This window comes from Trichosurus vulpecula, chromosome 5, assembly GCF_011100635.1.
Source record: "Trichosurus vulpecula isolate mTriVul1 chromosome 5, mTriVul1.pri, whole genome shotgun sequence".
In the NCBI taxonomy this organism is placed as follows: domain Eukaryota; kingdom Metazoa; phylum Chordata; class Mammalia; order Diprotodontia; family Phalangeridae; genus Trichosurus; species Trichosurus vulpecula.
Genome location: NC_050577.1, coordinates 300,875,594 through 300,899,787, shown reverse-complemented (window position 1 = coordinate 300,899,787; position 24,194 = coordinate 300,875,594). Strand labels below are relative to the sequence as shown.

General features: G+C 52.6%; 1 protein-coding gene across 6 annotated transcripts in view; it reads left to right on the top strand.

The window, feature by feature from the left end:
• PACSIN2 (protein kinase C and casein kinase substrate in neurons 2) overlaps positions 1 to 23,720 on the top strand; it is a 145,263-nt gene extending 121,543 nt beyond the window's left edge. For 5 of the 6 annotated variants that reach the window (XM_036760044.1, XM_036760045.1, XM_036760046.1 and 2 more), the window contains 9 exons: positions 1,383 to 1,539; positions 8,198 to 8,433; positions 8,963 to 9,118; positions 11,510 to 11,685; positions 14,151 to 14,271; positions 18,205 to 18,323; positions 20,357 to 20,479; positions 21,112 to 21,308; positions 21,875 to 23,720. In XM_036760044.1, the coding sequence (XP_036615939.1) occupies positions 1,383 to 1,539; positions 8,198 to 8,433; positions 8,963 to 9,118; positions 11,510 to 11,685; positions 14,151 to 14,271; positions 18,205 to 18,323; positions 20,357 to 20,479; positions 21,112 to 21,308; positions 21,875 to 21,987 (1,398 nt within the window). In that variant the 3' untranslated portion in view covers positions 21,988 to 23,720. The remainder of the gene's footprint in view (positions 1 to 1,382; positions 1,540 to 8,197; positions 8,434 to 8,962; positions 9,119 to 11,509; positions 11,686 to 14,150; positions 14,272 to 18,204; positions 18,324 to 20,356; positions 20,480 to 21,111; positions 21,309 to 21,874) is intronic. The other variant, XM_036760049.1, reaches the window with a different exon arrangement.
• The last annotated feature ends 474 nt before the right edge of the window (positions 23,721 to 24,194 follow it).

The window sequence follows — 24,194 nt, the reverse complement described above, 5'->3', positions numbered from 1 at the left end:
GGAGGTTCCTTGTGGTCACTAGAGGCTGCCTGCTGTGAGTCCCCAGAACCCTCGTCCTACCGCTCTCTGGTTTGCTCAGGCATGGACCTTCCCATGTGCCAGGCACTGTGCTAAGTGCTGGGGACACAGAGACCAAGAAACCCCATCCCTGCCTCCTGGAGCGGGTGTTCTACAGGGAGCAGCAATATGTGAATAACTAGGCACTGTCGGGGTGGACCCAGAGGAGAGGAGGGAATTGTGGCCCCGGATACCTCCTCCTTTTAGTGCTTCCTCTTAAACCTTGTGCTTCCTGGAAACTCTGGTTCCCACATTCCTGTTTGAGCATTTATGTGAATGGATGGAGCCTCCTGCATGGAACCTGATTCAGATCAGAAGAGGTAGTTGAGGAAGGCCACCATGCTCCAGAGTTGGGTCAGCTGGGCTGGGTCAGGACAGGGTGTGAGAGACTGTGGTCGCTGGGAGAAGCTAAGGGTTGGTTTGCTCTGACCCTGCACTCCCCAAGGAGGATGTTGTTTATCGCCAAGTCCCACCCACCTGTCCTGTGCCTGCCACACATGCTCACATCATTCTGGTTCAGGTCTTTGTCACCTCTTCCCTAGACCACTCTCAGAGCCTCCTAACTAGGTCTCCGGCCTCCACTCTCTCTTCTTTCTGGCTCATCTCTTCCATATCTGCCAGAACAGCCTTCCCACATGCCCAGGTCTGATGAACCCTGGGCCTCTCCAGCTCTGTGAGTCCCTAGTCCCAATGAGAAGAGATGCATGTGTCTTCCTGGCCCTTTGGGCCCTCCCCAGACTGGCCACAGCCTCCACTTCCAGGCTCGTTTCCCTTCCCTCCCCTTTATGCTGTGCTTTGGCCAAGCTGGGCTGTTCGTTGACCCCTGACTCGACCAGCATGTGAGGCTTGTTTCTGTACATCTCCCAAAGCTGCCCCGCTATGTCCCAGGGCCACCCACCCTCACCCCCAGAACCACACTCTCTTTCAGATTCTCCTTCGCCCTTCACATCCAGTCACTTGCCAGAACTTGTCAGTTCTGCTTCCATGGCCTCCTGGAATCTGTCCCCTTCTTTCCCCTGCCATAGTCCCCCACCTTGTTCTATCCTTGACCACTGAATTTTTAGAGCAGGCTCCTACCTGCTTTTCTGGCTTCAATGGGCTCCTTCCTCCAATCTGTTTTCCACCTGGTTATAGAAATAATCTTCCAGAAGCACAGGCCTGGCCATGTTAGTCTCGTGCTCAGTACCCTCCTCTGGCCCCCCAATGCTCGCTCACACTGTCCATAGCACTGCCGTCCTGCCTTTTCAGGGCCCCCGGGCTCCCCACCCACTTGGCTCTCCCCCTACTACACTCCAGTGATGCACAAGTCTTGCCTTGTTCTCTAGGTTGGAAACTACAAGCGAACAGTCAAGAGAATCGATGACGGCCACCGGCTCTGCAATGACCTCATGAACTGTATCCACGAGCGGGCACGCATAGAGAAGGCCTATGCACAGCAGCTCACGGAGTGGGCCAAGCGATGGAAGCAGCTCGTGGAAAAAGGTAAGAGCTCATTTTGCCTGAAGCCTGGGCCTTGGCTCCATCAAGGGAGTTCGGCCATGGGGCCCAGCTTGTCCGGTCCTTGACCACATGCCACTGCTGGAGCTGCCTGGGCCTTGGCTCTGTCAAGGGAGCTTGGCCATGGAGGCCCAGCTTGTCCCGTCCCTGACCATGTGCTGCTGGGGGGCTGCCTGGGCCTCTGTCAGCTCTCAGCTCCTTGGCCTCTCCCCAGAGCCTGGAAGGCTGGGAATGTTAGCGACGCTGCCACAAGTCAGAGGTCTCCAAGCCCCTGACTCTGCCACTCACTGGCCAGGCTCCAGTCCCTTCCCTTTCCTCATATGTAAAATGAGCGCCTGGATTAGATCACCTCTATGGTCATTTTCCTTTTTAAAAACTTCATTTAATGAACATCTTATGCTTTTACATCCCTATAGAACTCTTGTCCCTCCCTCCTCCGAGTGATTCTGTAAATCAGCAGCTTCCAGAATGAGCCTGACAGCCTAGGGTGCAGGCCTCTAATGAGCAGGCCTCTAATGAGCAGGCCTCTAGGGTACTGTTCGGGGCCAGAGTCAGACCTGGTAATAGGGAGTTTCCTCAAAGGAAATGCCATACACCAACGAAAGCACACGTCCAGGCTTTCTGCCTTTTTTTTCCGAGTTCCTTCCAGCTCTTAAAAACTGGGGGTCACATGCAGCATCTTGGGGGAGAGGGGGATCTCAGGTCTTCTCGTCCAACCCTTTTTACTGATATGGAGGATGAGGCCCAAAGATCAGAAGTGTCCAGCACCACGACATCACAGTCACAAAGTTCCCATTGACATACTCAGGGCAGCCCTTGGGTCCAGGACACCTGGAGCCTCGTGGAAACAAGCATGATCTCTGGAGGAGCCAGATGGTGTGGGTGCAGGCCTAGCCCAGGGCCCAGTCCTGGGAACCTCTGTGGCTCCTGCCCCACGCATTGAGGCTGACTCCCAATAGCACAGGAAAGCTGTGGGGTTCCTTCTCCCAAAACCATGTTTCTGGGGACCCAGGCTAGAGCCACTCACCGATGTAGAACGTTTGTAGCAGATAAATGGTCAAGAGCCTCCATTCACAGGTATTTGTAAAATTGGCTCTGCCACATCCCAGGGAAGTCTAGATGGGCATCTCCAGCCTGCTGTCGCCTTCTCACTTGGGGAATGTGATGACCGTGGCAACAGGCCTTCATTATGTAGGCACCGGCTGCCATGATTGGGGCCAGGCTGTTCACCTTTAATGTAAAGACCCAGCTTTGTGACCCTGGGCATAGCTGGCCCCTTCCTGGGCTTGGGCCAGGCATATTCTAAGTTCCCTGATGTTCTAACAGGCTCTTCCTCAGTGCTGCTGGAATCAGGGCAGAGTCTCTTCCAAGGGGCCTGGAGCATCTCTAGTCTGTGCCTGCTGCTGGGCAGAAGCAGCTGCCAAGCTTTGGAAGGAGGGGGCCCAGCCTGCGTTTTTCTTTCCTTTTCTTATGAGTCAGCTTAGTCCCAGAGAAGTGAAGTGACACGATTTGTAACCAGAAGGGACTTTAGAGGTCCTCTGGGCCAGTCCCCCAAGAGGAAGGGTCTGGCTGGCCACTCTGCTGGTAAGGAGTAGTGCCAGGACTTGAACCCAGTTCTTCTGTCTCTAAACCCTGTGTTCTCATATAACCCAGGGTCCCCTTGGAGAGAAGGCCCTGAAGGCAAGATAAAAGATGGCCAGAGCCTTGCAGAAAAGGGTAGAAGGATCTCTACCACAGCGTGGCACCCTGCCAGGTCTGGAGGGAGGAGCAAGCAGGGCGTGTGCAGGAGAGAGGTCCAAGGAGAAGGGAGCCAAGGTCTGCTCTAGAGCAGCCCTGGCCACCATCAGGGAGGGAGCACTCACTTTGTGCAGACCATTGCTCTGAGGGGTGCAGGTGGCCAGGCCTCGGCCTGCTGGAAGTTAGCCATTGACCAGGTGGGAGAGGACTAGTCCAGGAAGGGAAGAGGGAGTCAGAACCAGGCCAGGGGAGAGACGAGCACTCAAAGGAACTGGGAATGTTGTGCCTGCAGAAGAAAGAAGAGGAAAACCTTGTCCCTTGGCTGCTGATGCCTTAAGGGCTGTCCTAGAGAGTGGCGGTCCGGGAGGCAGATTTCAGCTGGGCCTGAGAAGGATGGGCCTAATTCAGCTCCTGGGATCTCCCACCTTGAAATGGGCCCTGCATCCAGGAGGTGCAGACAGGTGCCTGTGGAGGCAGAATGCAGCAGGCCCTTGCATGCCATGCTTTGAGGGGAGCCCTTCCTGAATGTCTTCCTTCTCCTCCAGTCATCTCGTGGTGACTTCAGTCTGTAAATATCATGTTCTCCATCCCACCCCAGTGGACTGGAAGGCCCCTGAGGTCAGGCCTCTAATGAGCAGTGTGTACTGAGTGAACATTAAGAAAAATTTGTTGAAATGAATTAAGAAGAGCCCACACACTGATGCATTTTGCTGTTTCTAACAAGGAAAACTGTCCAGATAGGCAAAGAAATAATGAAGGGAGGTTCTTTGTAATGGACGTGCTCCTCCCTCGCTTTTAGCCTCTGCGTTGGTAAGCAAAATGGGCTCTTAACACTAGTTCCCCCAAGTGCCCTTGAAGAGTTTGGCTTTGTTCCCTTTGAGTAATTCAGTGTATTTCATTGAGTCTTACTAGGTGCTAAGCCCCAGGCCCAAACCCCTATTAGGTGTAAAATCTTAGTGGGTGTGGATTGGTAACTAAGGTGGGGCCCAAGGTGGGGCTAACTAAGGGGAGGTGCTAACTCAAGAGCCAATCATAGCAGCCTAAGTTCTGGTCATTCAGATGACGTTTGATGACGTCTGAAACCCTATAAGAAGAGAAGACAGAGCCATTTGCAAAGGGCTCTCACTCTTGGTGGCTTGTGGAGACTCCTGGGCAGCTGTAGCTAAGGGCCCTCCAGCTTGTAACCCGGATGCTGGGACTTTGTTAAACTCTGGTAACTATGTATTGGGATTTGAATCAGACAAGGTCTGTCTGTCGATGTTTGTACTTTGTTTGTATTTGTTCTGAAGTTCAGGGTGCTGGCTTTTTCCTCTGAACTAAGTGAATGATATTTGTATGCTGAATTAAAGTAAGCTTGTCAACCCTTTAACGTTGCTTTCCTTACCAAAGCAAATCAAAAGAACCTGGGCTTTTGTAGCGTGCTGGTAGTGTTCTTGTTGTTGGGCTTGTGTTGGTCTTTCACTCCCACAACAGCTGCTAGCCGGATTGTTGAAACAGCCTCGTACCTCAAGCCTTCTCCCGCCCCCTTGGGAAAAATTGTCTCCTTTACTGTGTCTGTTAAAGCTTAACTTTAAACTTAATAGTCAGCCAGCATTTATTAAGCAGGTGCTGGGCTAAAGACTGAGGGTACAGAGAAACATGAAAGACACTGTCCTCTAGGAACTAACAATCAAGGTAGAAATGGGAGCTGATCACCAGAGGGCAGGCCTGATCATCGAGGGGTTCAAGAAAGGCTTCTTGTAGAAGATGGGTTTCACCTGGAACTTGAAGGGAGCCAGGGAGGCCAGGAGGGAGGGCATTCCAGGCAGGGGGCACAGCCAGAGGAAATACCCAGAGTTGGGAGATAGAGTGTCTTGTGTAAAGAGTGGCCAGGAGTCCAGGGTCACAGGATTGAAGACCAGGAAGGTGGGGGTGGGGGTAAGGGGAGGGTATGGAGGGCGTGGAATGCCAAACAGCATTTTGTATTTGATCCTAGAGGCAATAGGGAGTGAGTGGGGTTTCCTGAGTAGGGAGAGGCGTGACACAGTCAGATGCAGACATAGGGGAAGATCAGTTTGACGATTGACGTGAAAGATGGACTGGAGTGGGGAGACACCTCAGGCAGGCAGACCCCCTCCCCCCCCCCACCCCCAGCGAGCCATCGTGGTAGTCCAGGCTGGTGAGGTGATGAGGCCTGCGCCAGGATGGGGGCAGCTCTGGGGAGAGGATGGAAATGACAGAGTCTTGGCCGGTGATGGGGCCTCATGGTGAGAGGCAGTAAGGAAAACCCCTCAGCTATGGGCCTGGTTGCCTGAGAGGGTTGTGGGCCCCTTCCCAGTGCAGGGGAGTCAGGAAGAGGCAGGGCTTGGGAGGAAGGAGAGTGAGCATCGTAGGTTTGGACACGTTGAGTTTCATATTTCTATGTAATGTCCACTTCAGGGTGTCTAAAAAGCAATTAGAGATGGAGACCAGTAGAGGTCTTGGGCTGCAAAGTGGAACAGAGTCATCTGCATAGAGATGATCATCAGAGCCTTGGGAATCGATGACACCACTGAGAGAAATAGTCTTGAGCGAGAAAAGAAGAGGGCCCAGGACTGAACCTGGCAGCCATGTGGCTACCAATGTCCACGGGATCTGGCTGAAGGTCCAGCAGAGGAGACAGGAGCGGTCAGAGAGTCCAGAGAACTGGGCAGGGGCTGGGGGGAGAGAGGAGACAGTATCAAAGAGGAGACTGATGACCGACATCAAAGGCTGCGGAACCAGCCAGGAGGACGAGGACGGAGAAATGGCCGTTGGATTGGCAGCTAACACATCATTGCTGCCTGGAGAGAGCATATTTGATGAGGTGGGAAGCCGGGCTGTAGAGGTAAGAAGGTGGAGTGCCCTCTGGTCGCAGCCCGCAGCAGGACATTTTATTGGACTGTGACTGCCATCGCCCATCTGGATCCATTTTGTTTGCAGCCATAAAGAAGGCATTCTTCTGGTTCCCACAGTGGGCCCGGGTCACTTTCACTTCCTTAAGAGATTCCTCTTCCAGGAGGGAGCAGGGGAAGGCAACCACCAGTGCAGGGAGCTTGACCTCTAGCAGCAGTGTGGATGGCAGCTTTGGAATCAGGAAAAAGCTTCCCCGAGGGATTGAGAGTTGAACTGCATAGAGGAGCAGGCCTGGGCAGCCTTGGTCGACGGCCCGCAGAGCGGTGACTCGACTCAGAAAGCAGAGGCAGGAGTGCCGGAATGCCAGCAGATTGTAGGCACTTAAGAAATATCCACTGACTGACTGACAAGAAGAAGAAGAGAGTGAGCGGAAGGGAAGGAGAGGCATGCACTGCAGACGGCCTTCCCCAGAATCCATCCCCAAAAGGAGAGTGGAGGGATGGGACAGCAGCTGGTGGGAGGTGTGTTTCCGTTGTGCGTGGGCACTCTTGTAGGCAGGAGGGAAGGAGCCAGTAAAGCGGGAGTGACAGGAGGTAAGAGAGAGTAGGAGGGGTGCAGAGAGCAACCACCTGAAGGAGGAGGGCACCTCCTGGTGTGAGGAGGAGGCAGGAGCAGAGCCCCTGCGGGCTGTGATATGAGGAGCCCTCAGGGTGGCCTGGATCACTAAAATGTGGAGAGGGGACAGCGGGGAGCATCCTGGGAGGTTTGAGGAAGGTTGAAATGGTTCTGAAGAGCCACTGTGTGGAGGGTGGGGGGAGGTGCAGGAGGATTGCCCAGCAGCAGTGAGAGCCCAGGTGAGGTTGGCAACAATCTGGTAGTGGACCCACGTAGGTTTCCTGATTTTCTCTGCCTTTGGTCAGCAACACCTATGTGGGAGTGAAGACAGTGGATGGTGGGAAGGATCCAAGGCTGAAGTTTTCAGGATAAGGTCTTTGATGTAGCTGGTGGCACCACAGTGCCCAGTCAGGAAGACCTGAGTTCAGATGCCACCTCAGACACTTAGTAGCTGATGACCCTGAGCTTGCCTCAGTTTCCTCATCTGTAAGATAGGGATAATAGTACCTTGCTCCAAGGCTTGTCGTGAGGGTCTAATGAAATAATACCTGTGATGCGCTTAGCACAGTGCCTGGTGCATAGAAATGCTGCATATATGTGAGCTGTTACTGTCATTAATGGACTATGGGACAAGAGAGAAGAGGCTGAGTTGAGCTGGTTCCCAAGGGGATGAAGCTGAGGAAGGGAGGAGACGGCGGCCAGTACAGGGGCTGATGGGCTGGGGGAGAACAGAGAGCTGGGGGTGGGGGGCAGCAGGGGGAAGGCTGGGGGGGCTGGGAAGAGGTCTGGGGAGGACCAGGGGGAGGCCTGGGGGGGGTCACAGTGAGGAAGAACTGCAGGGTTAGGGATTATCAGCAGAGGGAAGGGTACAATGACATGGGGGTCATTGGAGTAGGGAATTTCAGAGCTCACAGACATGGACGTGCCGCATCGATGGGTGATGCCAAGGGCAGTCGGTTAGAATTCTGCCACTTTGGTCATCTATAAGAACTTTGGGAACAGTGCTAGTTGTTGTGAGCTGAAATGTGGCACCCATCACATCAAGAGTTTTCAAGCCAATTAACTTTTTTTTTTCCAAAGCAGGGAAACAGGGCCTGGCTATTTTGCCTTCTTGCTCTCCAACAATCCTGTCACAAGAGGGGCCAGTGGGAAGGGTTTAAATTTGATTCCTTCCACCTCTCCAGTTACACCCCCTCCCCTCAAAAAACCTCAACTCCTTTAAAAATATATGTGGACAAAATTAATAAGGTAAAACATTTGGGAAAGGCAAACTCAAAACCGTCTGTCTTCGCCTAGACTCCAAAGTGAGAACTGACTACTGAGCGGTGTTGGGCCTGGGGGCAGTGGAAGATCTGTCATGAAAATGGAAGTCCATCATCGGCCTCCATCAGCCCAGGTCCTGCCACTCAGTCCCAAACGCCCCATCTGTCATGTCTAGGTCCACAATATGGGACTGTCGAAAAGGCCTGGAACGCTGTCATGTCTGAGGCGGAGAAGGTGAGCGAGCTGCATCTCGAGGTGAAGGCCTCCTTGATGAACGAGGACTTTGAGAAGATCAAGAATTGGCAGAAGGAGGCCTTTCATAAGCAGATGATGGGGGGCTTCAAGGAGACCCGAGAGGCAGAGGATGGATTCAGGAAGGCCCAGAAGCCCTGGGCAAAGAAGCTCAAGGAGGTACCTGGCTAAGTATGACGCTGTCCTCCCCATGGGGGCAGGTGCTTCCTCATGGGAGGGCTGGTTCTGGAATGAGATGGTCCCACTCTGGCTGATACTCCATACTGTGCTTATTAGTCTTGGGGCAGGTCACTGGCAAGCTTACTCTAGAGTAGGCCGGCCCCATCTACATGACCCCTGCTGCTAAAATGGCGCCACCTGGTTCTCTTAAGCTGGCTTCCCTTGTGCATCTTTGGGCCTTTCTCCTCTTCAGACACCCTTGTGGACCCCATCTTGCAATGGGATGTCCAGCTTTCCTCTCTTCTTTTCTGCCTCCAGGCCTGTGTGTCTTTCTCTCCCACCTCTTCCCTCATCGCAGACATTTTCCTGTGGAAGAAGGTCCTTTGGTTTGGGGTTTCCATGTGCACAATCGAAACATTCTTGCTTCCTTCTGAAACTGCATCGTGTCCCCTGTAGTTCAAATCTTAGGTCATCTTGGCAGGCAGCTTCTAAGTCCTAGAAATATAACACTGAGAAATGTTCCCTCTAGGTGGAGGCATCCAAGAAAGCATACCACGCCGCCTGCAAAGAGGAGAAGCTGGCCGTGTCCCGGGAGACCAACAGCAAAGCAGACCCTGCCCTCAACCCGGAGCAGCTCAAGAAACTCCAGGACAAAGTGGAGAAATGCAAGCAGGACGTGCTGAAGGTATATCCACATGCACATGGTAGCGCCTGTCAGGCAGCAGGCACTTGTAAAGGCCTTTTTATTCGGGTACTTGGCAGTCCTCACCACTATCACCCTCTCCATGGACAAAGGGCTGAAAGAGAAGGTTGTAAGTGAGTGGTGAGCGTGTCTTGTACGGACTGGGCCCTTCTCACCCATCCTTTCTTCTCTTCTCTTCTGCCTGTCTTCTTATGTGTTTCAGTCACATGTGTGCAGATGTGTGCTCACACACACACACATTCTCACGCACTCACACTCAACAGGCATTCATAAGCTCTTTCTTTGTGCTGGGAGTTCTGCCAGGCGTTGGGGATGGAAAGACAAAGGTGAACCGGTCTCTGCCCTCAAGGAGCTTCCATTCTGTCAGGAGGTGCAGCATGGACACATGGAAGCCTGGACAGCATATGTACAGAGTCAGCCCAGTGTAGCTGGGGGTGGGGGCGTGGGGGCAAGGAAGGCTGCCTGGAGGAGGCTTTGTTTAAGCTGAGCTCAAATGGAAACCCAGGCTGCCAGGAGGCAGAGTTTGTGACAAAGGAGGCTGTTCCAGGTGTTTGTGTGTGTGGGGGGGGGTCACTGGTCCTTTCCCCAGCTCTCCCCCTTGTCTATACACTGTTTCACATCCTCTTTTTAGCCTCCTCGGCTTCCCTCTCCCAGCTTCTGTGAGAGTCCCATTCCCCCGACCCATTTCCTCTGAGACCATCTCCCACTTACACCACCTGTGTATTGTATGTGTGTGATGTTTCCATGTCTCCCCCGTTAGATCTTTCTCCCTTTCTTTGCATTCCTGCTGCTTGGCACATAGTAGGCACCTCATAAGTGCTCGTTCACTGGCTGTGCAGAGGTATGGGGACAGGTTTGGGTGTCATGTCCAAGAGCCCCCCAGTAGGCCAGCTGCAGTTGGTGCATAGAATGCATCAATGTGAGCACCATTTTCGATGACTAAGAAGCATGGCCGGGGCCACTTGTGAAGGGTTTTCGATGCCAAGGAGAAGAGTTTGAGGTTTCTCCTGTAGGACAGGAGCCCCCAGAGTTTATCGAGCCAGGGCCTGATGTGGTCTGCCCTGTGCTTTAGAAATGCTACTTTGGGAAGATAGGCGCAGGGAGCCCAAGGAGGAGGAAGCTGCAGTGTCCTGTCCCAGACCTGGATTATGGTGATGGGCGTGTGAGTAGAGAGAAGGGGCGGGGTGAGAGGGAATCATGAAGATGGACATCACCAGACATGGCCACGATTTTGTGTGTGGCATTCAGGAGAGTGAGGAGTTGAGGATACATCCTGGGCTGTGAACCTGCAGACCAGGGTGAGAGCAAAGGGGGAGACCTGGAGACGTTGAGAAGGGATGAGGAAGAAATCAAGTTCTATTTTAGCTACGTTGAGTGTGAGATGCCAAAGGGATACCCAGGTTGGAATTGTCCATTAGGCAAGCCGTGGTGCAGGCCTGAAGGTCAGCAGGGAGGCTGGGGCTAGCTTGATGGATCTGGGAGTCATCTGCGGGAAGATGCCAGGAATTCTTGGGAGCTGATGGGGTCACTGGGTGAGAGAGTGTAGAAAGAGCTGAGCCTCAGGGAGCCCTCCCAGTTAGGGAAGAGGAAGGAGCAGCAGAGGAGACTGGGAGAGGAGACCCAGGAGAGAAGATCCTGGAGGTGGGGGAGTCAGCACAGAGGTCAAAGAGGCCAAGGATCTGCCCAAGGAGAGTCTAGGGGCCAGGGGCTCAGCTGGCACGTGAGGGGAACACACACGCACACATGCACACAGACACATGCACATACACACACACGCACGTACACACACACACTCTCTCTCTCTCTCTCTCTCTCTCTCTCTCTCTCTCTCTCTCTCTCTCATGTGAAAATGGAAGGAAGAGAGGAGAAGTAGAGGGAGGTGAGGTCCCGGGAGGGACTAGTCACTGAGACGGTGAGACAGGCAGGGCCGAGTAGTGCTTTGCACGTGAGGGATCCTTGGTAACCATTGGCCAAATTTAATAAATCTATAAATGTTATTTTTCTGCTTGGCTATAAACTCCTTGAAGGGAAGACCCTTTATTTTTGTCTTCTGAATCCTGCTGCCTGGCCTAGTGCCTCGCACACAGCAGGTGCTTATTCAATGCTCCACAAAGTCCTGGTGGAATGAGAGAGAATGAGCAGCCTCAGCCACCCCCCCCCACCTTCTCTCTCACAGTGAGATGGTGTTTGTGAAGCATTTTGCCTGCAGCAGAAGCCAGGGAGGAGGAGGAGGAATCCGGGGGCTCCTTATGCATGAATCTGAACCTTCTTGGGGGGGGGTGTAGGGCCTCACCCAAGGCACAGCCGGAAGGCTACTGGGGGAGACGGCAAGTGCTGCCTCACAGTGTGACCAGGCAGGTGGCTCTTTTCTAGACCAAGGAGAAGTATGAGAAATCCCTGAAGGAGCTGGACCAAGCAACCCCTCAGTACATGGAGAACATGGAGCAAGTGTTTGAACAGTGTCAGCAGTTTGAGGAAAAACGCCTGCGTTTCTTCCGGGAGGTGTTGCTGGAGGTTCAGAAGCATCTCGACCTGTCTAACATTCCCAGGTAAAGGGGGGAGGCCCAGAGCCTTTGCTAGCCAGGGATCCTAAAGTGAGATTTACCCTTTAAAAACAAACCATCTCACGTCTCCTGGTGTGGCTTCTTATAGGATAACCTACATGTACAGTCAGCAAGCACTCATTAAGCATCTACTCTGTGGCTTTGTGCTAAGCACCAGGGATAGAAAGAAAGGCAAAAACTCTTGTCCCTGCCCTCAGGGAGCTCCAGTTTCTGTGACTTGGGCAGTGCCCAGTCCCATGTGCAGCCTGGTGCAGTTGCCCACATCGCCACCATAATGGCATGCTTGTATGTGGAGAAATGCCATGTCTGCATGTGAATCTTAGAAAATCGGGCCTGCTCGTAAGCTGGTCACAGGGTATAGAGGCAGCGAGCTCAGAAGGAAATAATGCACACAAGGCAGCGTTGATTATGGCCTCGAGCCCCCAGGGGTGCAGTCCTCTTTCCTATGGGGGGGGCTGTGCCCCGTGTAAGGCCCCACCTCTCAGAAGAGAGACTTCATACTGGGTGTATGGTGGGGGGGGGGGGTGTTGTCAAAGCCCCTGGTAATGGGACCCTGGAGGGGAGGACTTGAGACAAGTGCCCTTGTTCTCTTGGGCTCCAGGGAGATGTATGTCAGCCAATAATCAGCTCTGTCTGAAAACTGGACTAGCTGTCCCAGAGAGGAGAAATGTCTTTGGACACAACGCGTGACTCCTTGTCTAGGATCGTAAGTTCCTGGCAGGCAGAATCTGTGTATTGTCCGGCCATGTGCAGTCTTACAGGTAGCAGGTGCCTAACAGGGGTTTGGCATTCTGCTACACTGATGTGGATGAGAACCACATGTGGGCTTGGTGGTGCCCAGGGCACAGGCCCACTGCAAGCCCCTCTGACGCTGCCGTTTTGTGATCCCTGATTCGAGAAGGCTTCCCCAGAGCCAACCGCTGTCCAAGCTGGACGTTTTGTCATCCTAGTCTGATTCAGCTGAAGCTCTGGTCTTTGGACTGCTATCCCATTTAGGAATGAATAATGCCAAAGTGCTGGGTTTGAATCCTGGTTCTGCCTCTCTGGGACTCTGGCAAGTGACCCTAGATTCATCTTTATTTTTTTTATTGGTTAATTTATTCATTTTTAGTTTTCAACATTTACTTCCATAAGTTTTAAATTTTCTCCCCCTCCCTCCCCAAGATGGCCTGCAATCTGACATAGGCTCTTCACATTAGTCATGTTGCATAGAAGAATTATAATGAATGGGAGGAACAATGAGAAAGAAAAACAAAACAAAAAAGAAAATAGTCTGCTCCGCTCCGCATTCAGACTCCATGTTTCTCTCTCTGGATGTGGATGGCATTTTCCATCATGAGTCTTTTGGAATTGTTTTACATCCTTGCATTGCTGAGAAGGGCTAAGTCTATCAAAGTCAGTCCTCGCACACTGTGGCTGTGACTGTGTACAATGTTTTCCTGGTTCTGCTCACTTCACTCTGCATCAGTTCATATAAATCTTTCCATGTTTTTCTGAAGTCTGCCTGCTCATTATTTCTTATAGGACAATAGTATTCCATTACATTCATAGACCACACCTTGTTCAGCCATTCCCCAGTTGATGGGCATCCGCTCAATTTCCAATTCTTAGCCACCACAAAAAGAGCTGCTATACATATTTTTGTACATGTGGGTCCTTTTCCCATTTTCATAATCTCTGGGGTACAGGCCTAGTAGTGTTATTGCTGGGTCAAAGGGTATGTACATTTTTATGGCCCTTTGGGCATAGTTCCAAATTGCTCTCCATAATGGTTGGATCAGCTCACAGCTCCACGAACAACACGTTAGTGTTTGAACTTTTCCACATCTTCTCCAATATTTATCATTTTCCTAGTTTATCATGTTAGCTAATCTGATAGATGTGAGGTGCTACCTCAGAGGTTATTTTGGGTCCTCTCTAAGGCTGCTCTGACCCCTTCTGTCACCCTTGGAGTTAGAAGGCATCATTCCTGAGGGTGCTCCCAGTAGGGAGCTTTGGGTCCTCAGCCTGTCACTTCCTGGCTCTGTGACTCTTGGCCAGTGACATCTCTCCTCCAGGCCTGTTTCTTATGGTCTTTTTACTACAGCACCTCTTCCACAAGGCCATTGTAAGGTCTCTGAAAGAAGCTGTTAGCACAGCTTCTGCTCTCTTCTCTTCTCATTATCACAAGAAGGGCTTGTGCCCCTGATTTAGTTCCCCAGCTAGATGGACCAAATGCACCTTGAGGGCAGGGACTGAGTACAGCAGGGAGGTCTATATCTACCCATGCCTAGCACAGGCTGAGCTTCCAAGAGGCCTGCAGATTGTTGCCTGACCCACGGGAGGCAGCCGTCCACCTTGGAGGTAAATGGAAAGGGGCCTAGTAGCGATGCCCACAGGCTCCGAGGAGGGGGCTTCTTCCCCCAAGTGAGTCTCGTGGTGACGATGCTGCCTGTTCTCTCCCGGCCTAGCTACAAGAACATCTACAGAGAGCTGGAGCAGAGCATCCAGGCAGCAGATGCCGTGGAGGACCTGCGGTGGTTCCGAGCCAACCACGGGCCTGGCATGTCCATGAATTGGCCCCAGTTTGAGGTAGGAGGCGAGCCCTTCCTGGGGTTTTTCTTTCATCCTTGTTCTGGGAAGAAATGGGCAGCAAGAGTGGAGCCGATGCCCTGTATTTCAGAGATGGCCTTTTACCCAGAGCTGCCCTGGAGAAGTGATGTCAGTGAGGACTGATGGGGAGGGGAACGTGAGTCAGCTCTGGAATCACAAGGCCCTTAGCAGTCAGCAGAGCTGTACATTGGGCTGAGGCAGTGGGTCCAGGGCCAGGCAGGATGGGCTGGGACTCCACAGTGTGCACAGCTGAAGAAACTGTAAACGTTTATCCTGGAAGAGAGGAGACCCTGGGGAAATGGCGGGGTGGATGGATGTACTGTCTTGTGGAAGAGGAGTGTTCCTCTTGGTCCCAGCAGTCAGAACTAGAACATGTGGATGGGAGTCAGAGGGGCCAGGGCTGGGACCTGCCACCCACTAGAGCTGTCTAGCATGGCAGCTTGAAGCTGTGGGGAGCTAAGGAGGGCCAGGCAGGGACTCGGTTATTGGCTGAGCCTCAGCTCCTGCTCTGGGATTATGCTGTGACTAACATCGAGGAAGATGCGAGGAAAGGTTGGTTAGATTAGGCAGGGTGTGGTAGCAAAAGTGTGTTGGCGCTCAGCAGTCCTGGGGGACATGCAGTCACAGGTCCTGGGTTCCAGGTCCTTTTCCGACGCTGCGCATGTGACTTAGTCTTCCGAAGCCTCAGTTTTCTTTCTCTGTAACATGGGGACCTGTCTGTGCTCTGCTCTGGGATCCCAATTAGTGAAAGTGCTGTGGGCCTAGCCCCAAGCTCCACGGTCCCATCTGAGCAGCCTCCCAAGTTTGCCCCCACTGTGTCTGGGAAGGGGGGGAACTGGGGGACTTGGAGCTTGAGTCACCATTTCTCCCCACCCTTAACAGTTCCCTTAAAGATCTGGGGGTTTTCTCATTGAGTGATGATGACCAGTCGCTTCCATCTGTGCCTTGAATCTCAGGATGGAGCCTGGCAAATGTTTGTCTTCAGCAGTTTTGGGCTTGTTAGTTGTTTTCTGTTTTTACCAACAAAGACTGAAGTTTCCCAGGAATAACTCCACTTTGAGAAGATGCCCTGCTCACCCTGGCAGACTCTCTGTAATTTGGAGCCCCATAACCTGGCTTGGCTGGATCTAGCCACACTGGATATAACCATAGCCGAGTGTCTTCTTACTGGGTGCCCAGGGGACGAGTGGAGCGTCCATAAATTCACCCAGCCCTCCCAGCTCTGTCCCCAGTAGAGATTCCTCTTCCTACCCACCTGCTGCATTGTAATGATGCTCCAGGGAAATGCGTACGAGAAACCATTTCTGCTGCCATCGGCCCTTCTGGGAAGGCTGCTGAGTTAGGATCCGCCTGGGGGTGGCCATCCTTGGAATGGGGTCCGCGTCCATGCCTACCCATACCTGCCATAAACACCTGGTGCTCCCAGCAGAAACTTCCCGGGCAGCCAGGCCCTACCCACTCTCTGGGTGTTCAGGGAGCCAGGGCTACGACACCACTTGGGTGAGGCTACCACCACAGCACACAGAGGGCAGCCCTTGGCACTCCCAGAGCCGCGGGGCGTCGGCCGATGGTCCACCAAGACTGTGGGGCCTGGGGAGGAGTGGCGCCTGCCACGCTGGGCTCTCTGAGCGGGCTCCATTCAGGCTTCAGTCCTTTCTAACCAAACAATATTATTTTTTATGCTTTCCGTGCCCTAAGGATGAAGTAAGTTCTGCTTTGTTGTTCCTCCTGTGCCTTGTGTGAGCAGGGTAACTCCTGTTCTTGTTCCCCAAATCCCAGGATGCACCTTGGCTCTCAGTCAAGGTCAGTGGACAGATGGATCTGAGCAGACAGAAGCCTGCCAGGCAGCACTGAGAGAATGTTGGAGAAAGTAAAATTCCTGCAAAACACATTTTCTCCCCCCAAACGAAGTCCTAGCCGCCTGCTTCATGTCTCCAGCGGTGGGCTGATACTTCCCCTCCCCTCCACGCACGCACACAAGAGCAAATACACACACACACACACACATGCACACATAGTAAAGAGTAAACCAAGGTGCAGAGACACAAGCTGCAGAGCCCAGCTTGATCCAGATGAGAAACCAGCCCTTCCTAGGGCTGGTAGAAAAAGCAGAGAGGGGAAGGCCATGCCTCAGTGGTCAGAAGCTTACCATCCTGCCTCCTCAGTGAGCTGCTCAGTTCCTGTCTTGGTTGGCAGCTCTCACAGAGCTTGGGATGGTGAGCCAGACTGCCATCAGACCAGCTTCCTTACGGGCATGTGACCCTTTTGAACATCTAGTTTTAAGTCCTTTGAAATTGTAGCTGGCCCTGCCTTGAGGTAGAGACCTGGCCTGGCCTTTCTCAAAGGAAGACCTGGGTCCCACAATCCTTGGGGCAGTCTCTCAAACTGCCCCCTTAGGCCTGCGGAGTCCTGGGCCCTTCCTGAGCAGCTCCGAAGCTCAGACTGAGCTCCGAGCTTCTGACGCTTCTGTCAGCCAGGGACCCCTTCCCCAAATGGCATTTGTAAAGAATGGGAGGGAATGCTCAATTTCAGTTAGAGGTTAGCAGAGATAGAGACATCCTCTCCTCCCCATCGATGTTCATGCATGTCTGCTCAGAGTCCGTGAGGCCCAGGTGAAGAGCCCCTATTCTGGGGTGTCTCCAGGTCCCTCTTATCGCTGACCCTGTGGGGGTCTATGCATGTTACTGTCCATCTTCCACATTCCCCTTGCGTCTGTTGTGCTTCCCTCTTGTCTGCACCTCTGAACGTGCATGCTGTCTCTTGAATGGAAGCCATTTACTTGTGCCGGGCTTGCCTGGCTCCTGGCCAGGTGCCTGGCACATAGTAGGTGCTTAACAAAGGCTTCTTGCTTAGTTGCTGTGTATGTGAAAGGGTGGGTCAGGTGTGGGAGATGGTGTAGACCTCATACAAAAGAGGAAGGTGTGTGTTGCCTCAGGCTTGGGTGCCCCATCCCCACAGGGTTCACCTGCATGTACAGTGTAGCCCTTTGGCCTGGCAGGGGCTTGTTCTTGGCATTTAGAAGGAAGCTTGATTCACTTGAAGAGCACAAGCAGAACCAGGCAGTCTAGTCTCCCTCCTCTTTTCGGGGGCTTCCGCTATCAGCTACATGCTTTGTAAACCTGGAGGCCTCAGGAAAAGATGAGCTGTTGGTTGGGCCAAAGGAAGGGGCCAGATCCGTCTTCCCATTCCATAGAAACTCCCTCCCCAGGCTGGGGGTAAATTCGTCTGCACGGAGCTTCTGGAAGCTGCCAGTGGGGGGAACCAGTGGGACTTGAACCCAGGACTTGCAGCTGCCAAGGCTGGCTCTGTCTCATCACCTGTCCATAAGTTGTTATCAGTAGTGATGGTAACACTAGGCCGAAGGACAAGAAGGAGAAAATGATTGTTCTGTGATGGAGGGAGGGTGCGGGTCCTAAGTCCTGGCAGAGATTTCTTGTCCCCTGGGACATGACCTGCATCTCCAGATGGGAAGCTAGTCCGCAGAAGCTGTGTGCTGTCTGTGCTGCAGGCTCCAGCCTGAGGCTCGCACATGAGCTCTCGTTTAGAGGCTGACCATCCCCAGGATGGCACCTGGCTGCCTATCAGAAGATGGCTTATATGTAAAAGGGATGTCAGACGGTCAGGTCTCCAGGAGATGCCAAGGTCACTTGACATCCTGTTGCACCCAGAGTTGGGGGCAAGTCTGAGCCCGACTCTGAGACTTGTTTTCCTTCTCTGTAGAATGGGCCCTGCTTGGCTGGCATGTCCGTGCTGGCAGAGCACTCTTGGTAAGCCCTGAGGTGCCACAGAGTGACAGTTGTTCTGTGGTGATAAGGGAGAGAAGGGAAACTGAAGACCAGGAGTGGGAGCAGATGTCAGGTGTCTCTTCTTTATAAAACCTTCCCCTTTCCCCCTGCTCTGCTTGTTGTCCAGGAATGGTCTGCAGATCTGAATCGGACGCTGAGTAGGCGTGAGAAGAAGAAGGCAGATGGTGTGACTCTGACGGGCATCAGCCAGACAGGCGACCAGGCCTTGCCCAACAAGCACAGCAGGTGGGTGCTGGGCTGTGACACGGGGCTCTGAGTGTTGACATTCCAGGAGAGGAGGCAAGAGGAGGAACAGTTTTGCTTTCCTTCCACAGAGCCTAATGGTCTTTGGGCATCCTCAGTGGTCACTGGGATGCTGGAAATATGCCAGGGTGGCCTTCAGGGCTCCAGACCTGTCTTGAAAGAGCCAGATCCTAAAAGGGCCCTTGTTGTGAACTGCTGCCCCTTCCCCCAGTGATAAGGAAGGAGTGGGGGGATCAAATACCACTAAGTGACGCAGGAGGGGGCAAGGGCCACTGCTTCCTTTGGGCTGTTCCTGGGCCCTTGTCAGCCTCATTGGTCTCCGATGATGACAGCATTTGTATACAGTTTCACTAGCTTCCCCACTGCTACCTCTGAACATTCCTCACTCCTGAAATGAGGCAGTGACTAGGTGGGATAGGAAGTTGGCCTTACCTAGTGTCCAACCTTGAGCTGCCCTCTTGCCCAGAGCTGCCTAAGGATGGCTGACTATCCCAAAGCGTGATGTACCCTGAGATTAATGGAGCGTGTGCTGGGGGCAGTCACCCCTCCTGTGCCTCCCCCCAAGCCGAGGCCCATTGGGCCTTGGGGAGCTCCTGGAATGACTCCCCTGGAGAAGCCCCTTTAGCCCTGCTGGCAGGTGGCACTGAGGATGACTGCCAGCCACCATTAGCTTTCCCTGTCCACTTCTGCACCTTTCAGTTAGTATTAGGTACAAAACCCTAGAGATGTGGGGACTCCCCTGCCCATGAGGGGCTCCCAGTGTAAGGGAGGAGGGGGATGTGATGGGAGACAGCTGGAAGGAGCAGTCCCGAGGGAAGAAGATCCATTCCTGCAAACGTAGGTGTCACAGGGCTGGAGCTTAGGGGCTCTCCCAAGAAATCTGGCTGCAGTCAACTGCTCAGCTCCCAGAAGCATCTGGTGATAAGCTGCCCCTAGCCTGGGGTGGCACTTAGTGACAGTCCCTTAGCTCCTCTTCCCCTCGGTTTCCTCATCTCTAAAATGGGAATAAAACCTATCCCTTGCCTCACAAAGTGCTTGTGAAGCTCCTGTAAGCTCATGTAATTCTGAGGCCCAGCTAGGCTAGGCTCTCCCTGTTTCCCCTACCCTTTTTGAGCAGTTCCGTTGATAGAAGGCCCGCAGGTCAAGTCTGCAGGGGACTTGGGCCTGTTTTCCCAGGCTCTCTTCCTGGCCAATATGATAGTGCCTGGGTTTGTGTGCCTCAGTGGGAGGGCAGACCCAGCCTGGGACATTCAGGAGAGCATGAGGTCACTGAGGTCTGAGCTGCTTGGGACCCTGTGGTCACTCAGTGGGAAGGGCTTTTCATTTTCTTCCAAAGGTTTGACAAGAGCTGCTTCTGCTTGGTTCCTCCAGACAGACTTAGGAGCAGCTAGAGAGCAGGCCCACATCCAATCTGAATAGCCATCCCCAAGCAGGAAGGGCTTCCAGCAAAGGGCTAGATAAGGCCCCCTGCTGAGGCACAGCTGACCCTCGGAGGGAGGCCCTGCCTGGCCATCCAAAGGTCTGCCACACTCGGACACCCCACATAATGCTGGTTGGCTTAGTCATTCACCAGAGTTAGCCTTCATCACATCTGCAGCTGGAGGGAAAGAAAGCCAGCCCTCCACCCCCTTCCCCCAACCCGATGCGGCCAAGTGTCTTCCTCCTGTTCCCCAGCATGTCCCCAACCTCTGGGATGGAAGAGTCACCTTCAGTGATGCCAAGGCCTGACCATCCGGGGGACTGTGCCCAGGGATCTGTTGCAGCCGAAGCAGGGGTGGGGGGAGATGGGATGCTGCTGAGGGCAGCTCTGGCCTTACCCCCGCTCTAGGGTGGCCTCTGCATCTGCTGTGGGAACATGTAGACTGGCTGGTCTCCTTGTGTGGGATGGAGGGAATTAGGAGCCCCGAGGATGAAGCTGGAGTGTGGCCGAGGGCCTTCCTGGGGCAGGGCTGGCTGGCCCGGGCCCCCTCCCTCCTCCGGTGGGGTCACCCTGCTGCTTTTTCTTTCCCAAATAGTAACCTTAGTGTCCAGAGTGACACAGTGCAGTCAGTACAATCCCAGTCAAGTTACAACCCCTTTGAGGACGAGGACGACACGGAGAGCACTGTCAGTGACAAGGAGGACAATAAGCGGAAAAAGTTGGTGAAAGAAAGTCTGCCATTCTGTCTTCCTCCTCCTCCTCCTCCTCCTCCTCTGCGCTCTCTCCACTCAGGGCTCCCCAGGGTGGGGGCGTGGCGGCACTCCACTGCATGAAGACCCCGAACCTCGCGCTCACTCGCGCACCTAACATGTCTTTCTTCCTCTTTGTTCTCGGTCGGCCCCTGGGCTCCTTGGGCCGGCGCTGGCTAACACCGTCACTGGGCGCTTCGTCTCTGTCCTCCCGTTAACTGCGGGTTAAACACTGGGCCCGCCCGGCCCAGGGAGGGAACCGCTGTGTTGGCAGTGTCTGCTGCAGCTTGGCTTTCCCAGTGGTCTCTGCTGAGAGAGGGGCCCGAAGGCGCTCTCGGGCCCTCGCTCTGTCCCTGGCATATTTTCTTGGCTCCGATTGTGAATGTAGCTTGGATGTTCACCTCAAGTCTGGCGTTTACTCCCTTCTTGCTCTCTCTCCCAGGCTACCACGAGGGCTGTAGAAGGCACAACCCCCACCCCACCCCCAAGCTCTAGGTCTGCCCCGGTAGTGGGCGGGGGCACCGGTCACTCACCATAGGTCTGCTCACCCCATGTCCACCAGCTCTGGAATGAGAAGAAGTAATTGCACATTTCTTTTCAGTGTCAGCAGCTATGAGAAAACCCAGAGTTACCCTACTGAGTGGTCTGATGAAGAGGCCAATAATCCATTCTCCTCCACGGATGCGAATGGGGATTCCAATCCATTCGATGAAGACGCCACCTCTGCAACCGAGGTGCGGGTACGAGCCCTCTATGACTATGAAGGCCAGGAACACGATGAGCTCAGTTTCAAGGCCGGTATGTCAACTTCCATCTCCTTGGTCAAGCACATGTCAGGGACATGCCAACCATGTGGCACGATCGGGGCAGAGCTGAAGTGGTGCAGAGCTGCCAGGCTCAGAGAGTTTATTGCTCATTTGGAAAATCTTTCTTTTCCTTAACTCTGGGATCCTTTGGCTGTCTCTTAGCAGCATCAGACCCCCACCTCCCCATTGTCATAGAGATTAAATGAGACAATAATTGTAAAGTGCTGAGCCCGGTGTGGGGCACACAGTAGGTGCTCTAGAAATGCTCGTTCTGTCCCCTTTACCTTGTAGAATTCTGTCACTTCTTCCTCTGGTTCAGGATCGCCTGTGTACCTTTCATCGTTAATGATGTGACTCTGTTTTAACTTAGGCCGTGTGTCCATTTGGAACTAATAGTGATACTGACTTTGTGACAGCCGGGAGTAGAGAGCCCAGACTGGGTCAAGGCGCCCATGAGCCACAGGCCTCAAGGCTTTCTTCCCTTGCCTCCGAGTGCGCCGAGCAAAGTTCTTTCTTTGACTGCTCACCTCCCGTCTTTCTTTGCCTTGTTTCTCCCAGGAGATGAGCTGACCAAAATCGAGGATGAAGACGAACAAGGCTGGTGCAAAGGACGTTTGGACAACGGCCAAGTGGGCTTGTACCCAGCTAATTACGTGGAAGCAATTCAGTGAGCCTGGAGGAAGCTGCCCCCCCGACGTGCTGCATTCACTGTGGGCCCCTGGACAGATGTGTGTGTGTGTGTGTGTGTGTCTGTGTGTGTGTGTTTCTGTGTGTGTGTGTGTGTGTCTGTGTGTGTGTGTGTACTGGTGTCAACAGACACGCACGTGGTGTCAAGAATGTACATAATCCTTTTCATGTCCAGGATGATGGGCTTCAGGGGCATGTGCCCTTGGAGACAGACGAGTTGGTCACGTCACTTGGGGTTTGTGAAACCCTCTTCCTAACGCAGATCTGGAGGTCTGAGTGTGAAAGGCAGTACAACCAAGAAATACCCAGAGTCCTTTTCTCCCTGGCTAGCTTTCTTATCATGGATCTGAGTAACCCTTCCCACATCTTTCTCTCTTTTCTTCCTCCAATTAAATGGTGGGTTCAGCTGATTTTTTTTTGTTTAATTGATTATTTTCCAGTGTCATTTGCATCTCAAATTAAAAACCTACAGTTCATTTTCTTAGTGACACTTTTGAGATTTGTTTTATTTCCAGGCTCTGTACAGTCATTTTTTTATACACTTTTTGTTCTCCTGTTCACTTCTCCTTAAATTATGGCGCCAGTCTCTGCACGCTGATTTCAAGCCGATGGGGGCTGCCTCCGTGCGTGTTGTGCTGCTTCAGAGCGGCTGTAGGTGTGGTGACATCTGTTGTGGTGGATCATGGGAAGATCGGAAAATAGTACGTTTGCCTCTCTGTCATGAATGCCCTTGATACATTTTTGGCATTTAAGTGTGAGTTTCCAAAATAGTCTTAAGTAGCACTCAAAAATTCAGAATATTTCAGAGCTATTTCCTCTATGGGATTGCTTCAGACTCCTCTCTTTGCAAATTGATCAACACTTTTGTCAGTGATTTGGAAGCTTAAAAGGATGAAGACTAACTTTTCCAGGAAATGCACTTGTAAAATCACTTAAGAAGCTTTTTATTAGCCTCTCTGTCATGCCTCAGTGTATATGTGTATATATAATTTGATATTCAGAGAATCTAAAGAGCATGTCTACTGTTTTAAAATTAGCCGAAAGACTTTTGTGGATCTGATTTTGAGACTGCTTGATGACTATTAAATTAAGGCATATTTAAATATGCTTGGTGGATCCCTAAGCATTACACCCTACTGTAGTGGATGTTGCTTCTGAGCACACCCCCAAAAGGAGGGAGCAGCGGAATCCAGCAATCGGTTGGGGCTTCCGCTGTAGATTATCAACAGTCCCTCTGTGGGTTCTCGTAGCAGAACACTGTAAAAACTTGCTCCATCTTGTTAACGGTTACAGAGTACACTTGTATGTAATGTTGTACCAAATTGTCCATTTGTGATCAATGGAAAACTAGGTCTTCCCTATAGCCAAGGAGTCTGTCATTGTCAGGTAAGTTGCCGTGTTCCTGCGTAGGAAGCCGCGCTGGCATTACTTTCAGGGGGGAGTGGGGGGTGGGGAGAGAAAGTCTTTATTTTGTGTAACTAAAATACTGCAGGCATTGCTTAGCTATACCCTTTGCTTTAGGAGATCATAGGTTATATATTCATGGAACATTTCCCATGAGTCTGTTTGCTTGGAGTGGATGTGTCTGTCATGGAAACTCACCATCATAATTATTCATCAGCAAGCTAAAGATTTGCCAAAAAATTGTCAAAGCCTCAGTTTTAGAGTCTCTTTGAAATGCGTATTTTAGAAAACCAATAAACTATTAATCTCGAGAGTGTGAGAGCCCCCTTTTCTTGCGCCTTGGGTTTGAACTTAGCCTAGTTGGTTTACACCTTCACCTTGCTGATGACAAATAGAGGGGAATCTCCCCACTGTAGACCACCTGCCAGTAGAGGCAAGACTCGTTGGGGTAGGTCTGCAATGGGGTTGGCCGAGGGGCCACATGTTCCTGAGAGTGGGGCCGTCCTCAGGGAAGCCATGGGCTTGCTGTTCTCTGCCTGGAGCCAGATATATCTAGGAAAGGGCACTGGAAACGCCTTGACCAGTCTCATTCGGGATATCTCCCTACATCCAACCTTGAGGAGACTGGATCTAGAATTGCATATTTGGATATCAGTTGTGTAGAGATGACAGTTAAACCCATAGAGTCTGGCGACATTGCCAAGAGGAGAGTTGAAATGAGAGAAACTTTGAGGAACTCTGACTCTGAAGGGGAATGTCAACAAAATGATGTAAGGAACCCACCAAA